We start from the raw sequence: 16,406 nt of genomic DNA on the forward strand, positions 1-16,406 counted from the left end.
AACCCTAACCCTAACCCTAACCCTAACCCTAACCCTAACCCTAACCCTAACCCTAACCCTAACCCTAACCCTAACCCTAACCCTAACCCTAACCCTAACCCTAACCCTAACCCTAACCCTAACCCTAACCCTAACCCTAACCCTAACCCTAACCCTAACCCTAACCCTAACCCTAACCCTAACCCTAACCCTAACCCTAACCCTAACCCTAACCCTAACCCTAACCCTAACCCTAACCCTAACCCTAACCCTAACCCTAACCCTAACCCTAACCCTAACCTAACCCTAACCCTAACCCTAACCCTAACCCTAACCCTAACCCTAACCCTAACCCTAACCCTAACCCTAACCCTAACCCTAACCCTAACCCTAACCCTAACCCTAACCCTAACCCTAACCCTAACCCTAACCCTAACCCTAACCCTAACCCTAACCCTAACCCTAACCCTAACCCTAACCCTAACCCTAACCCTAACCCTAACCTAACCCTAACCCTAACCCTAACCCTAACCCTAACCCTAACCCTAACCCTAACCCTAACCCTAACCCTAACCCTAACCCTAACCCTAACCCTAACCCTAACCCTAACCCTAACCTAACCCTAACCCTAACCCTAACCCCTAACCCTAACCCTAACCCTAACCCTAACCCTAACCCTAACCCTAACCCTAACCCTAACCCTAACCCTAACCCTAACCCTAACCCTAACCCTAACCCTAACCCTAACCCTAACCCTAACCCTAACCCTAACCCTAACCCTAACCCTAACCCTAACCCTAACCCTAACCCTAACCCTAACCCTAACCCTAACCCTAACCCTAACCCTAACCCTAACCCTAACCCTAACCCTAACCCTAACCCTAACCCTAACCCTAACCCTAACCCTAACCCTAACCCTAACCCTAACCCTAACCCTAACCCTAACCCTAACCCTAACCCTAACCCTAACCCTAACCCTAACCCTAACCCTAACCCTAACCCTAACCTAACCCTAACCCTAACCCTAACCCTAACCCTAACCCTAACCCTAACCCTAACCCTAACCCTAACCCTAACCCTAACCCTAACCCTAACCCTAACCCTAACCCTAACCCTAACCCTAACCCTAACCCTAACCCTAACCCTAACCCTAACCCTAACCCTAACCCTAACCCTAACCCTAACCCTAACCCTAACCCTAACCCTAACCCTAACCCTAACCCTAACCCTAACCCTAACCCTAACCCTAACCCTAACCCTAACCCTAACCCTAACCCTAACCCTAACCCTAACCCTAACCCTAACCCTAACCCTAACCCTAACCCTAACCCTAACCCTAACCCTAACCCTAACCCTAACCTAACCCTAACCCTAACCCTAACCCTAACCCTAACCCTAACCCTAACCCTAACCCTAACCCTAACCCTAACCCTAACCCTAACCCTAACCCTAACCCTAACCCCTAACCCTAACCCTAACCCTAACCCTAACCCTAACCCTAACCCTAACCCTAACCCTAACCCTAACCCTAACCCTAACCCTAACCCTAACCCTAACCCTAACCCTAACCCTAACCCTAACCCTAACCCTAACCCTAACCCTAACCCTAACCCTAACCCTAACCCTAACCCTAACCCTAACCCTAACCCTAACCCTAACCCTAACCCTAACCCTAACCCTAACCCTAACCCTAACCCTAACCCTAACCCTAACCCTAACCCTAACCCTAACCCTAACCCTAACCCTAACCCTAACCCTAACCCTAACCCTAACCCTAACCCTAACCCTAACCCTAACCCTAACCCTAACCCTAACCCTAACCCTAACCCTAACCCTAACCCTAACCCTAACCCTAACCCTAACCCTAACCCTAACCCTAACCCTAACCCTAACCCTAACCCTAACCCTAACCCTAACCCTAACCCTAACCCTAACCCTAACCCTAACCCTAACCCTAACCCTAACCCTAACCCTAACCCTAACCCTAACCCTAACCCTAACCCTAACCCAGCAAAGAGCGGGACTCCGGCTCCCGGAGAGCGTCAGGAAGGGTGTTCAACCAGGAGAGGAACAAGGGATCCAAGCCCAACTGAGACGGTTCCATGAAGATCATCCCACAGCGGCTGACTGTGGCAGGCTGCAGCGGGAGAATGAGAACATGTCACGGAACTAAGAACAGATCAGTCACTCCCTCTCGATTCAAATTTAGCCAGTAACGTCATGCTGAGAAGGACCTACCGAGGCCCGGGACAGGTCGTCCACCTCGAAGATCAGACTCATCTCATCGGGCATCTGGATGATCTCTCCATTCATCAAGCACAGCTGGGGAGTGAGAGCAATGCAGGAAGTTCACTCAAGAGTGAAACCAGGGAAAAGCAGCAGCACTGAGTGTTCTGCACCTTCTTGTTGTCGTCCAGCACTGTGTTCAGGCTCTCGATCCACAGCGTGTCGATGGGCCCATCAAACACCAACCATTTACGGTCCGGCGACTCGTCCGAGGCAAATTTCCTGAATGCGCTGGCCACAATCCCATCAGACCACTAACAAGGGCAAACACAAAGGGGCAAGAGTGAGAGGGCGAACGGGTGGCCGGCTGCTCCGTGTAGAAATCTACAGAACTTCAGAAGAACTTCCACAAGATGCAACCACAGCCGGACCTCATGGGAAACGGCGTCGAACTCTCCAAACAGCTGTCCCATGGTAATGGATTTGGGGTTCACGGTCGTGTAGCGGACCTTCCGCTCGTTTCCATAGCCACGTTCGCTCATAAAATTCAGAGTGTCGGCTAGAACTCGCAGCACTTGGGTCTTCCCAGCGATGGGCCCTCCAACCAACATGAAACTGAGGAACACAGAGAACATCTCCATGCAGCAGCACATTTGGAAGAGCCCCGTAAAGACTCTTCCAGACAGTGACGTACTGGATGACACGGAAACACGCCAACGTGAAACATCACGACAGAGGAACACGTTAAAGAACAACGCACCCGTGCCTGACAATCATCATCTCGTAGGTCTGGATCAACTTCTCCCAGAACGTGTCTGTAAGCTGGAGATTCTTTGATTTGCAGCAATGTTCAGCGGCCTCCCGGAACCGCTGCCAGCGACACAAACACATTGATCACACTGGACAGGCTAAGACTCAGGAAGAGTTAATTACAGCAACGCATCTGACCTTATAGTCAGCCTCAGGGAGGGTGATGCCGGGGAACACGTCGCGGATGATTCCGTCAAACAGTGGAATATCGTGGGACAGAAACTTGGGCTTATTCACATCTTTTATGGACCTCAAGACCTGGACACGACAACAAGCAGAAGACACGGAAGGGTCCAAAGGTGTCAATCACGTGGCAGGCCTCGACTCCGGGATAAAAGCAAGGAGTATACGCTCTGTATACTAGTACTGCATAACTATCAGACCATTACCAGTATGTCCTCATCCTCTTCAGGGAACTTGAGCTTCAGGTTTCCAGCAGCAACAAGCACAGCTTTGACAGCCCTCATCCCGTAATCGTAATGGAACTGGGATGAGAGCTGCTCGGAACACAGCCGGTAGGTTGTTACGATCTTCACCGAGAGCGGCTTGGCATGCAGGAAGCCACTCGAATATAGAGAAACCTCTGCAATCAGTGCGTAGTTGGGCACCATCATGGCCACCGTCCGGAACAACGCCTGCAAAGAGAGGCGACAGAAAACGTGACTTAGAGGTTTCTTGATGACGTGTGCGTTGCATTGAAATAAATGGGAGAACGTGCAACACAACACCTTGAGGTTGTCTGGGAGCTCAGAACGTCCTGCATAGCCAGGATTCATGGTGATGGACACAAAGCAGTTGGGATTGAGCGTAAGCTGGGTCCCTTCAAAGTCAAACTTCTCTGCATGCAGCTCAACGGCCCTTTGGATGCAGAGGATCTGCTGGGCCACCACAGAGAGCACCTCCAGCTCAATGCGATTGAACTCGTCAAAGCACGCCCATGCGCCAGTCGAAGCCAGGCCTTTGAAGAACTGGAACAGATTGCAGCAGAGACACGTCAGCGCGACGTCCTGGCATTTGAAACCGCGCTGCTAGGATTACAAACGTGGAATCTACATTTGCAACTGGCATCACCTTGCTCATAGCGATGTAGTCCAGGCCGTCAGAGCAGTTGAAGACGACGCACTGCACTGCCAGAGCTTTGGCCAGATCCTTGGTGGTCTCGGTCTTTCCTGTTCCTGCCGGACCCTCAGGTGCCCCGCCCAGATTGAGGGAAAAGGCACCAACCTGAGACAAACATTATTTGTGAGGTGAGAAGTGCCAATATTCACGCAGGCTGCTCGCTCGTTAGCCGTTTTACCAGAGTTCTGTAGCATCTGTCAGTCAGAGGAGTGATGACCAAACGGGGGGAGTTTCCCAAGTATTCGTAAGCATATTTCACATCGCAACTTATGATTCGGACCCGGACATTGTCTGAGCACCAGTAGTAGCGGAGCTGGGACAGCCACTGGAAGTCGTTTTGGCTCGACACCTCTGTAAAAAGGACACTCGTTATCCCACCAAGTCTTTGAGTCCTGCTGTTAAATGGACTTGTGGCCCAATCTGAAGCACCGTTCTGAAGCAGCTCTGCAACCACGTCCCTGGCATGGACGTCGATGGTGATCAGCGCTCCCAAAGTGATCCGGGTTTGTTTGGGCAGATCCCCTCTCACCAGCTCCACAATGTCGCTCAGCTGATTCCGGAGTTTCTTGTAATATTTCTTTAAACCCTGCAGAGAACAAAAAGCCAATTACTCTTGTTCCCGTTTCAGACAAAGGGGAAACTGGTGATCTCAAATTCCAGCCAACCGGACAGGAGTGAGACGTCGCTGCAGCAAATAAGCCAGAGCTGAAGATGACATTGTGAAAGCCTACTTTAGTGCCTCCTTTGATGGCTTCCTCAACTTCCCGAGTCCAGTAGATCTGGGAGGTGCAGAGGACCACCTGTCCAGGCCACTCCTTGACCCAGTTGATCCGTGAAGTATTAGTGTAGGCCTGCAAACACAATGACAGAGAAACGTTCACACGGAGAACCCCCCAACCTCACATTGTCCCGCACCGGATCCATACACAGCACGAAGGCGTCTTCCTGGACATTTTGCTAGCCTAAAATGGCTCAGGGTAGAAGACAGGGTTAAACAACTCAAAATGGGATTGGCATTTAAAATAGTCAATGCAGCTCTGCCCTCAGTCCCCTCAATCCCTGCATACCTGAATAAACACCTCCACAGATTTAGTGACACCCACAGCCACACCACTAGAGGGAGCTCAAACAACAACCTGATTACCCCCTCCTATAGGACTAACATGGGTAAATCATCTTTTTACAATACTGCCCCCTAAGGGTGGAACTGTTTGACTCCTGCCCTCAAAACATGCACCTCTTTGGCCTCCTTCAAAACGGCCCTAAAAATACACCTTTTAGGGGGGCAGAGACGGAGATAGTCATCACGACTCTCTCCGGATCAACCCCCCCCGCCTTTTTTTGTCCACCTATGTTATACATACTATGTATCTTTTTAATTTTTAATTTATTGTAATTTTGCATCTGTGGTGTAATTTATGTAGAACTTATTATTTTATATCTGGATTAATTTATTTTTATTTTATTGTTATTTTGCAGCAAGTTAGTAATTTAATATTAGTTTTATTTGTATTGTTAAATGTCGATGATTTATGTACGAAGGACTTTCAACGGAAACAAAACCGCAAGGGCTTTTTAGAAATGCTCCTCTTAGACAGGATGTTTGACTGTACTTGTACAGTAGTCCCTCATTTTCCGCGGGGGTTACGTTCCAAAAACAACCCGCAATAAGTGAAATCCGCAATGTAGTAATCTTTATTTTTTTTCAATTATTATACATGTACATAAATGTTTTAAGGCTGTAAAACCCCTCACCACACACTTTATACACGTTTAACAGGCAGGCATTAATCTAAATAGATTGTTTCAGTATTATAGAATGAAACCAAAGATCAAAACCTTTTCAGAACTAAACATTTGTTTGAGGAATATAAGTATATAGTACGTACAGTAAACGTTTTCCTGTTAATAATGTTAAGGCGTGCAGGTCGAGGAAAGAGCGGCTTGGAGTGCAGAAGAACAAATATTCTACTCGTGCTGTCTTTAGCCTCTCATGCTGCTTTATTGGATAGCTTAGCACAGCAGCGCGGCGCGGCTACATAAATCAACAGGAAGAAACGATACCCATAAGGGACATAACGTTTATGCTCCTACAAAATAAAAGCCTCTTTTTACACAGAGAATAAGAGCGCTATAAAACAAACGCTTAACAAATAAACATGATAGCTTTTAGAAATAACAAATTTAATTTTAATGACACAAGTTATTAATAGCAACTCGCGCGTATTTCACAGTTCCTCCGACCGCGCCTCTTCGTCCTTGCGCCGTTTCAAGGCGCGTTCAAGTGCAAAAAATAAAATCTGAAAAACTGAATTGAAACTCCGCGAAGCAGCGGAAGATGAACCGCATTATATCGAGGGACTACTGTACTGTAATACATGCTACTGTTTGACTGTACCTGTACTCTAACATTCCATCTAATAAATTTATTCATCATCATCAGACGACAAAGCTCGGTGCTGGAAACAGCCCTCTCACCTCGATGGATCGGCCTATTTCGTTTCTGACGCTGCGAATCATCCCAGACTCCAACTCCACCAGCCACTTCTCTACGGCCCCCCCGGCTGCAGCGGTGGAGATGTTCTCAACCAGCTGGATGTGCTCTCCCTCACTGCTGTACATGCCCTGCAAAAAGCACAGCATGCAACCCGAAACACGCCCTTTAACAAGCGGGCCCGTGGAATCCTGACAAGATGCCCGACCGCCGTACCTGGATCTCCAAGTCAGGCAGGAAGTCCAGTTTGGAAATACCCTCAAAGCACTTCTTCAGGTGGGGCTGTACTCGGGTGGGGTCTTTGGTCTCAGAAAGGATTTCAAGCATTTCGTCATTGGACAAGAAGAAGAATCTGGTGAGAATGTTAGCAGCCAGTATCAGAATCTCTTCAATGGAATCCTATATATTCTGATAGGAACAAAACAAAATGAGGATTTTCTTTACCTTGGAAAACTGAGCCGTTTCTTTTCCAGATAGACATTCAGGCCTTTATCGATGGTGTCCAGCTGATGGTTCGAGGATTGCAGTTTCTCCAGCAAATCAGGCTGAGCGGTCACCTCTAACACCTACAATTCCAGATCGGTTACAGAAATGTTCCTTCAGAGGGGAGCTTTTACAATAACGGCTGCTGCTTTCTTTCTAAATTACCCGGGAATCCCTCGCGCAGCGGCCCATGATATCTCTCCAGGTGGCGTCGACGATTTTGAAGAGTCGTCCTTCTTCTGGAATCTGTTGCATGATGTCTTCCGAGGAGAAGATGGATTCCAAGTAAACCCACCGAGACTGCACCTTCAGCCATTCTTCGGTGACATCCTGGATGTGAATTAATTGCTCCTCCCATTGCTGAAATGACACGATACGTCAAAGCTCTGCAACGCTGGGCGTCGGCAGACTCTAAATCTCCTTCCTTTAACCGGATCACATCCATGCAAGCTGAGCAGTTCTTTATTCAGATGAAACGAGTCAATGCTCAAAAGGCTTGATCGATCACCTTGATCTGAATGCCAAACTCTTTAGTCAGCGCCGTCCCCATCATGCTCTGACTCTTCACTATGTGGTCTTCCAGCGTGGCCTGCAGATCCTCAACGCTGTGCAAGATGTGAACACCGGTCTCTCTGTACAGTTTGTTGGGGAAAGACAGAGCGACCAGATCGTCCTTCATGGCTCGCAGCTTGGTCTCCAGGGCAAACTCCTTTAGTGAGCCAGACAGAGAAGGGAGGGACATGGTGTTCAACAAATCTATTTTGTATTGAAGTTACACGTTGTCAAACGCCACAAAGGAAAAGCAAACCAAAGATAGAAATTCAGCAGCTCTTACTTTACTGGCATGAGTACTGATGGACTCCAGCTGGTCCAGATGAGGATTCAGATTCAGCTGGAGGAGAGTCCGTGCAGTAACACCGGTCTCAGGAGTCAGGTCCGCTCCTATCAGCGCCGACATCTGCTCCCGGTGGCGAGGTCTGATGGCTGGGTTACACAACGCCATCAGCACAGGTCGATGCACCTGCAAACACAAACACATTCACCCCATACACAGGCTTAGCTTCAACAAATGAGCACTGCAAGACTTTCCCAGCATGCCCCGTTCAAGTCAGCTCCAGCACCTTGAAGCTCGCGATCATCTTCAACACTGTGGCGGACAGAACCACTGCAGGGCTCTGCAGCGTCGGTTGTTCCGCGGCTGGTGGCTTCTTTTGGAAAAACTTCTGCACCTTGAACAAAGAACGCTCCATCTCCACATCAGAGTCAAAGTACTCACTGCTCTGTTCATGGAGGGGACCGTCCATCCATCTATTCACAAAGAGAGAGACGTGGTTTGTCATCCCAACCCGAGGCTTTGAACTCAACAAGGACTTCACCAAAGGGACTCTTGACCTGCTCTCCGTCTGCTGCCACTGCTGCACCAACGAGAAGAGCTGCTCGTAAGGCTCCACACTCTTCTTGAGTTCCTCCATTTGAGGGTAGGACGACTGGTCTTGTGCAAAGAAGGCCTCCTCTTTGTTAACGGTGACGATGACGTGCGCAGCCTCCTTCAGTTGCTTGAGAACGGCTCGGATATTCTTCAGATACTGCTCAAGAGGACATGAAAGACAACTTGGTATTATTTTATGTTCATCACTACTTGACAAGTAACTTAAAGGCATGCTGACCATGAAAATGATTCAAGGACACGTATCCATCCCATGTGAAGCTCAGATGAGCAGCATCCAGTGTTCCAGACTGCAGCACTAAGCATGCTAACGCAGCCACATGTCGCTACATGTAGTTCAGCTAAACATGAGGGACATGTTGTGTGCCTCACCTCATCAACACGGTGCATCTCAGAGTATTCCTGGAACTCCTGGAAGCTGCCACTCAACACTTCAAAGTCGATCTTTAATCTTTTTCTCCTATCAACCATCTCCTTTTCCCCTTTTTCCTTGCCCTTCAGAATAATCTGCAGAATACAGACGGCATCCTCAGACAGGTCTTCAAAGAATAACTCGATCAGCTGTTTCCAAGAAGCGTGAGAGGCGTTACCTCGTCAGCACGTTTAAAGATCGCCGGCATCTTCTGTGGCCAAAGAGTAACAACCGAATTGAGCTTTAGATCCTCTTTGGCAAAGGAGTGATGATCGAGGAGGTAAAGCAGGCGACAGTGGACTTTCTGCAACGGCAAATCAAAGTGTGCTATTGGCACCGATTCAAGAGCGCTGAAGTGAACATGCATTTATTCCTAGAACTCCGGATCAATCCTGACCTCAATCTGTTGCTGGAGTTCTCCGAGCCGGTCTTCCTGAACCTCTTTGGTGAACTGGATGGTCTCAGACATCTCCTGGATGCTCTCTGGGGGTTTCAGTAACCGGTCCTTGATGCTCTCAAATTCAGAGCAGATCCTTTGCACAGACACAAAAACGGGTTTGGAGAAACATTTGCAAACGGAATTACAGGAGAAAACGTTTTGCTCCAGAATGTTACAAGAAGAGACTGACTGGATGTTTTCCTCCCGGTGGACGGCGGCGAGTTTCTCTATTATGATGCAGGCGTAGCTTCTGGCTTTGGCGGCCAACTCCTCCTTGAGTTCCTGGCATTCCAGCTGCACCATCGTAAAGTGGGCTCTCACGGGGAGGCTCATGATGTCCTCTGCCAGCACCATGAACCACTCCACTTCCTGTGGAAAGGAGTGAAACTCCATATTTGTTCTTCAAACGGCAAAGCTGGAAACAAACTGGAAGATCGACAGCACAAACGATGTTTGCTCACCTTGGCGTAGTCGTCAAGACAACGCTGCTCAGCTACAAACGCCTCCACCCGAGCTCGTGCCGATCCGTCCACCAGCCAGGCAAACTTGTCAACTTGAAAATGAAAGAACAGCTCAGCATATTTTGAACAAAAGTCAGCGGGAGGAGGGCTGGAAACGACTGAATAGCAGGACATCCCACCAAAGGTCTGGAGATGCTTGACGGGTTCCTCTAGATTCTCGCACACACGTGTCTTTAAAGTCTCGTGGGCCGAACAGAGTACCTCCTCTGGCACCTTAGCATCCACAAACGACATTTGAGCTCGTCCCAAAGTGGACTGGAAGTTCGGAACCTTCTGTAAACCAGGAGACGTGAAAATATAAAAACCAGCGTGAGCGAGTATTTCCAAGCGAGGGTTCAATAAATGCCTTGAACCCACCTGCAGCGTGTTGGTGACACAGTCCAGCATGGCCGACACAGACGCTTCCAGCTCCGCTACTGTGGGGGACATCTGTAATGTTGCACCGTTGAGTGTCAGAGACACGCTGATCAGAGGCATGAGGTGCTGATTGCGTGGGTGGAACAGCTCGACAAACTCATCGGTGCATTTCTTCAGCAGGGCTTTCAACTACAAGACAAAAAGACACCGCGTCATCATCGGCTTTTTGAGTCCAGATTCAATTCAACACAAAGTCGGTTTCCTCTCACCTGATTTGACACGAGGACAGAGGCGCATCTAAACAGGGAGATCTTTTCTGGTTCTTTCATGTAATAGATGCTTTTCTTCTTCAATTCGAGGAGGATTGGCTCCAACCAGATTCGGAGAAGATTGTCCTCTGTCCTCTTACAGCCCACGTTGATTTTGTCCTGCAGGCTTTGGTGGTCCAGCGGGCCTGCAGACCTGTTAGCAACACAAGATAGAAGCTGTTGAACGGGCCCTTGTCTGCGCTGCTAGAAAGCGTCTTCTCAGCTGCAGCAACTCCATGGAAAGTTTCAATGCAACAATTTGGCACACGAGACATTACTCCATTTAGCAGGTGATGCATCGCTGTCAACTGAACATTGTCTGGCAGCACAAGCTGCAAGGTGGAACAGCCAATGAGGTTTGGGTCAGGCTGGGGCCCGAGGGCCCCGAGAGCGTTACATGCAGCATATCTATCCGTACCTGCAGCCGGAGAGGTCCACCAGCACCAGCGTGGAAAGGTTCCGGTAACACAGCTCCAGGATAATCTGCATTACCGGATGAGTGATGCTCAGAGTGTCGTCAAGTCGTTTGCGGTTCTCTACAAAACCTTGGTTCCAACACCGGGAGAAATCAAGACCCCTGAAAAAGATCGGCATGAAAGTGTTCAGTTTAGTAAATGTACACGTGCTAGTTTTTCATCCGTCCTTTGTGTCAATTACAGGATCCTATTGACCAATTATCAGATCCGATATCCAGCTTTTTACAAACGCCTGGGCGTTGGTTTTTTTAACGGTCTTTTTGTCATGTTTCATTTGCTTCCTGATAGACAGATCGGTCCTTTCCTCATCTGACACTCACTCTTTAACGCTCGTCGCTCCTGAAGGACCTTCTCCCTCTGCTTTTATTATACGATTCGCTGCAGGAGGAAAACACGACCCGGTGAGAACCGGTTGATCTGCAGTCGACGTACTGACATACGGTATCTAAGCAACAACAAGCCGGACACCTGTGTGCTCCCTGAGCGTTTCCGCAATGTCGTCCATTATTTCCGCGTGGAGCTCCTGAAGTAATTTCCTTGTCGCACTTGTCTTCGTCATGTCCAAACCGACTCGAGCGTCGATGCGCTCCAGCGAGTCTTTGGAGGGGGGCGCAATGTCCTGTTTCCATGCGTTCTCCATCAGCCCACGGAGGGCCTGGCAATCGAAACGGGACTCAAAATAGGCTTCGGTTTCATTCTTGAATTTTCTTTGTACTTATATTTGTACATATTTCAGAATTTAAAAACAAAACCTACCCAGCGCTGTCTGTTCAGAAGCGTTTCCTGTGAAGCAATGATACCGAAAACAATTAAATAAAACATCACATCCTGCAGACCTTTTATTGAGGCGGAGACTCAGTGGAAACAAACGTCTCACCAGTCCTGGAGGCTTCGGTATCACTGCCAGAGGGAAGGCCGGGGGCGTGTCCCGATCGATCCACTGGGCGGCTGCTCCGTCCGGCTGTGAGGCCGATCCGCTCTCGTAGCCACTGACCAGGGAGGAAACAAAACGTCACGCAGGAGGAACTTTGCACGTCACAGTTTGAGCCGCCTGTATCCGGATGGGATCGTAGGAACCACAGGTTGCCCAACGTGGACCAACTTTTCCCAGATGTTAGAGAAGCAGCTTCAAAAGTTGTTTTGTTCATAAAATGATTTTCACACAACGAACATTCAATGGGGAATTTTATTGCATGGTGAATTTTGTAGCGATAATCCTTCACACGAAAGAAAAAGCTCCAGGTGCTTTGAAGAGGAGCGTCAGGTCCACTTAGTTGCTTATCGGTGTTGGCCTTGATGTACATTTTTCAGACTGAAAGAAGAAGAATGACCTCAAAACAACTTGAAACTGTCAGAACAACCTTCTCCTCTTGCAGAAGGGCTGCCTATACCTGTAAAGTGAGACAGCTGTCTGTTCTGATCTGGTGCAATATAACTTTAAATTAATTATTTATTTATTTATTTTTAAATTTATTTATTTATTTATTTTTAAATTTATTTATTTAGTTATTTTTAAATTTAGTTATTTAGTTATTTTTTAATTTATTTATTTATTTTTAAATTTATTTATTTATTTATTATTATTATTATTATTTTTATGACTGAAGAGTTTTCCAGACGGACAGGAGACGCTGTCTGGCCGGATGTGCGAGAGCGAGGGCAAGAGACCTTCTGTGTAATTTTTGGAAATTATACACAGTGTTGGGAAACTAACTAGTAACTTAAATAATATTACTTTTTACCAGTAACGAGTAGTGTACCGAATTACTCTTTCATTTTTACTTTGTTACATTTACTTTTATTTCAAAAGTAAAATATTAATTTCTTCACTCCGGCCTGATACGGAAACGATTCGTCCTCGTCTGTTTTTAAGGTCGGTGGCGTAAACTCGATCCATTCCGTTTGTTGTTGTTTTGCTGCCCGCTCGCACCACGGAGGCGGACTGTCTCTCCGTTAAAATCAAAATCTTCTGGCAGAGTCTTCCTCTGTCAGAAGATGTTACTGCAGTGTTCAGACTGAAATTAGTAAAATGAGCTGAAAACAAGTTGAAACTGTCAGAACAAGCTTCTTCCGGCAGATGCTGACAAAAGGACATGTTCCTGCAGATTTAAGACTGAAAGAAGAAAAATGACCTCAAAACAACTTGAAACTGTCAGAACAAGCTTCTTCCGGCAGATGCTGACAAAAGGACATGCTGCTGCATTTTTCAGACTGAAAGAAAATTGCGCATGTGTGTGTGTGAATGATTGTCTGTGTGTGTGTGCGACGATCTGGCACCACGTCCGGGGTGTGCCCCGCCTCTCACCCGTTGACTGATGGGACCGGCTGCAGCACGAGCCACGGACCCGGTAACAGGCAGAACGGTTGAGAAGATGAATGAATGAATGAATGAATGAAGGAGAACGTACGGTGCTGCAACGCCTTCATGTGGACGTATGCTCTGCCGGCCGGTCAAACTGCTGCTGCGTCGCCCACGTTCAAGTTGGTCTTCCGTGTTCCGCTCCATGTCTCAGATTCTTTCAAACGTCTTTCAAACTGCAGAAGAAAAGAAAGGCGACAACGTTTTGATCCTGTAGAATTCTAGAAAGGTTGAATTTATTACATCAGGATCAGAAGCTCAAGAATTGAAGCTGTTGTTGATTTGCTTTGCGTATTTTTGTAAGGTAGGAAAGTTATTTCCATGTTCCAACAGTATGATGGACCACAGGGGGGCGGGGGGGGGGGGGTATGTGACGTCACCGCACAACCTCCCAAGCTGGCAACCCGGAGAGTACGGTGACAGGAACCGCATTACCCACAATGCATTGTGGGAATAACGGATCAGCGAGTAACGGGTGTCGTTGGGATCCACCGGTTGGGTTGCTTTTGTACGCGATAAATAGGTTGAATAAACAAGAATAAACGTTCTTTTTTTCCACAACTTTCCCGAAGTGCGTCCGTGCGTAAAGCTGCTTCCACAGTGCGTCGTGTGAACGTGGGGTAATAAACACGGTGTCCCACCGGCGAACGTTGAACCGTCGGACCGCTCGACTCACCGAGTTCACTCAAAGTTCGTGAATCTAACTAATGAAATATACAAACGTGATCTCCGTTTATGGCAAATACACACAGAACTCGGTCTAAAATAGCATTAGCATAGCTAACAAGTAGCTGAAATGAGAGTACCGGACAGTAACTGGCACCAACTGAATGACATCATCTCGACTCGGTACCGCTGAATCCAGATTTATCTCCTCAAATGTTTCAACCCAATCGTCCGGTGGCTTCAGCAGATGTTAGAATAGAATAGAATAGAACAGAACAGAATAAAACCTAGAATTACCGGCGCTTTTAACGGAGGTAGAATCTACCGGATCGTGTAACGTACCTCAGCACGTCCTCCTTAAGCGACTGCTCTGTCTGAAGTCTGGACGCGAATGACTCTCCTCGCTATGAGGAGCACAAGGGGGCGGGGGGCTGCGTGACGTCACCACACAATCTCCCAAGATGCACCACGGCGCCTGGAACGAACCATTGTGTGTGTAGAGGGTGCCTTTATCGTCAATAATGCTGCTACGTAATAACACTGTTTATTAAACGCAAAACCAACCAGTGTGTTTTTACTACATGCCTTTCGAGCTACTACATAGAGTTGAATAAATGATTTCATCAAACGATCAACACGTTTTAGTTTTTAAATGGATCGGAAGTCCGCTGTAGAGACCAGGTTTCCAAGTCTCTACAGCGTACCGTTCTCGCGATAATTCGAAGAAAATGAATGGATTTTGGGACATTTCCGGTTTCCGGTTTCATTCCAGAAACGGCCGCAATATAAAATGCTGCCCTCTTGTGGAGACATGGCGCCGCTACAGCGAACATCAGAAGTTTACAATCAGCATAAATATACACACAAGCAAATGTCTCATCAACTTGTAACTCGGTACACTTATAGATGACACATAGGGCTATAACCGAGGTGACGGACAGGTTGGTGTGATTTACGGTGTAGACGTCACATGCGTGCAAAGCTTTATTTTTGCCATATCTCGGGAAGGGAAGGTCGTAGAGAGACGCGGTTGGGACCGGCGTGTTCAGCGTGGCCGAATTATGTCGGGTAGACCAGGTTTCCAAGTCTCTACAGCGTACCGTTCTCGCGATAATTCGAAGAAAATGAATGGATTTTGGGACATTTCCGGTTTCCGGTTTCATTCCAGAAACGGCCGCAATATAAAATGCTGCCCTCTTGTGGAGACATGGCGCCGCTACAGTGAACATCAGAAGTTTACAATCAGCAAAAATATACACACAAGCAAATGTCTCATCAACTTGTAACTCGGTACACTGTGTCATAACCCTCTCTGACTCTCTGTGTCCTGTAATAACCCTCTCTGACTGTGTATAACCCTCTCTGACTCTCTGTGTCCTGTAATAACCCTCTCTGACTGTGTCATAACCCTCTCTGACTCTCTGTGTCCTGTAATAACCATCTCTGACTCTATGTGTCCTGTAATAACCCTCCCTGACTGTGTCATAACCCTCTCTGACTCTCTGTGTCCTGTAATAACCATTTCTGACTCTCCGTGTCCTGTAATAACCCTCTCTGACTCTATGTGTCCTGTAATAACCCTCTCTGACTCTATGTCCTGTAATAACCCTCTCTGACTCTCTGTGTCCTGTAATAACCATGTCTGACTCTCTGTGTCCTGTAATAACCATCTCTGACTCTATGTGTCCTGTAATAACCCTCTCTGACTGTGTCATAACCCTCTCTGACTCTCTGTGTCCTGTAATAAACATCTCTGACTCTATGTGTCCTGTAATAACCCTCTCTGACTCTCTGTGTCCTGTAATAACCCGCTCTGACTCTATGTGTCCTGTAATACCATCTCTGATTCTGTGTCCTGTAATAATCGTGTCGGAATCGTATCGGAATCGGAATCGTTTCGGAATCTGTGTCCTGTAATAACCCTCTCTGACTGTGTCCTGTAATAACCCTCGCTGACTGTGTCATAACCCTTTCTGACTCTCCGTGTCCTGTAATAACCCTCGCTGACTGTGTCATAACCCTTTCTGACTCTCCGTGTCCTGTAATAACCCTCTCTGACTGTGTCCTGTCATAACCCTCTCTGACTCTCTGTGTCCTGTAATAACCATCTCTGACTCTATGTGTCCTGTAATAACCCTCTCTGACTCTCTGTGTCCTGTAATAACCATCTCTGACTCTATGTGTCCTGTAATAACCCTCTCTGACTGTGTCATAACCCTCTCTGACTTGCTGTGTCCTGTAATAACCATCTCTGATGCTATGTGTCCTGTAATAACCCTTTCTGACTCTCCGTGTCCTGTAATAACCCTC

At 47.6% G+C, this 16,406-nt stretch overlaps 1 protein-coding gene across 1 annotated transcript; it reads right to left on the minus strand.

Annotated features, from left to right (window-relative positions):
* Positions 1 to 1,981: 1,981 nt before the first annotated feature.
* LOC137909564 (dynein axonemal heavy chain 12-like) lies at positions 1,982 to 12,375 on the minus strand. The gene is made up of 32 exons (XM_068754028.1): positions 12,350 to 12,375; positions 11,949 to 12,060; positions 11,618 to 11,726; positions 11,014 to 11,140; positions 10,557 to 10,749; positions 10,288 to 10,476; positions 10,050 to 10,203; positions 9,871 to 9,962; positions 9,600 to 9,778; positions 9,368 to 9,503; positions 9,149 to 9,274; positions 8,931 to 9,065; positions 8,504 to 8,697; positions 8,233 to 8,419; positions 7,947 to 8,132; positions 7,620 to 7,820; positions 7,277 to 7,471; positions 7,073 to 7,194; positions 6,845 to 6,980; positions 6,613 to 6,759; positions 4,866 to 4,985; positions 4,562 to 4,720; positions 4,313 to 4,483; positions 4,087 to 4,239; positions 3,744 to 3,983; positions 3,405 to 3,650; positions 3,154 to 3,273; positions 2,966 to 3,075; positions 2,637 to 2,820; positions 2,379 to 2,519; positions 2,218 to 2,301; positions 1,982 to 2,116 (listed from the first exon to the last, which is right to left on the minus strand). The coding sequence occupies exons 1-32, from the start codon at positions 12,373 to 12,375 to the stop codon at positions 1,982 to 1,984; spliced, it is 4,809 nt and encodes a 1,602-aa protein (XP_068610129.1).
* Between the last annotated feature and the right edge of the window lie 4,031 nt (positions 12,376 to 16,406).

The sequence above is a fragment of the Brachionichthys hirsutus genome, chromosome 20 (genome assembly GCF_040956055.1).
Source record: "Brachionichthys hirsutus isolate HB-005 chromosome 20, CSIRO-AGI_Bhir_v1, whole genome shotgun sequence".
Taxonomy (NCBI): Eukaryota; Metazoa; Chordata; class Actinopteri; order Lophiiformes; family Brachionichthyidae; genus Brachionichthys; species Brachionichthys hirsutus.

Bases quoted from the DNA above. Each gene is read 5' to 3' on its own strand.
- LOC137909564 (XM_068754028.1), bottom strand. From the start codon at position 12,375: ATGTACATCAAGGCCAACACCGATAA. The intron at 8,420-8,503 runs GTCAAGAGTCCC...CTTTGTGAATAG, and splicing joins TGGCAGCAGACGGAGAGCAG to ATGGATGGACGGTCCCCTCC. The intron at 2,821-2,965 runs GTGCGTTGTTCT...TGTGTTCCTCAG, and splicing joins ATGATGATTGTCAGGCACGG to TTTCATGTTGGTTGGAGGGC.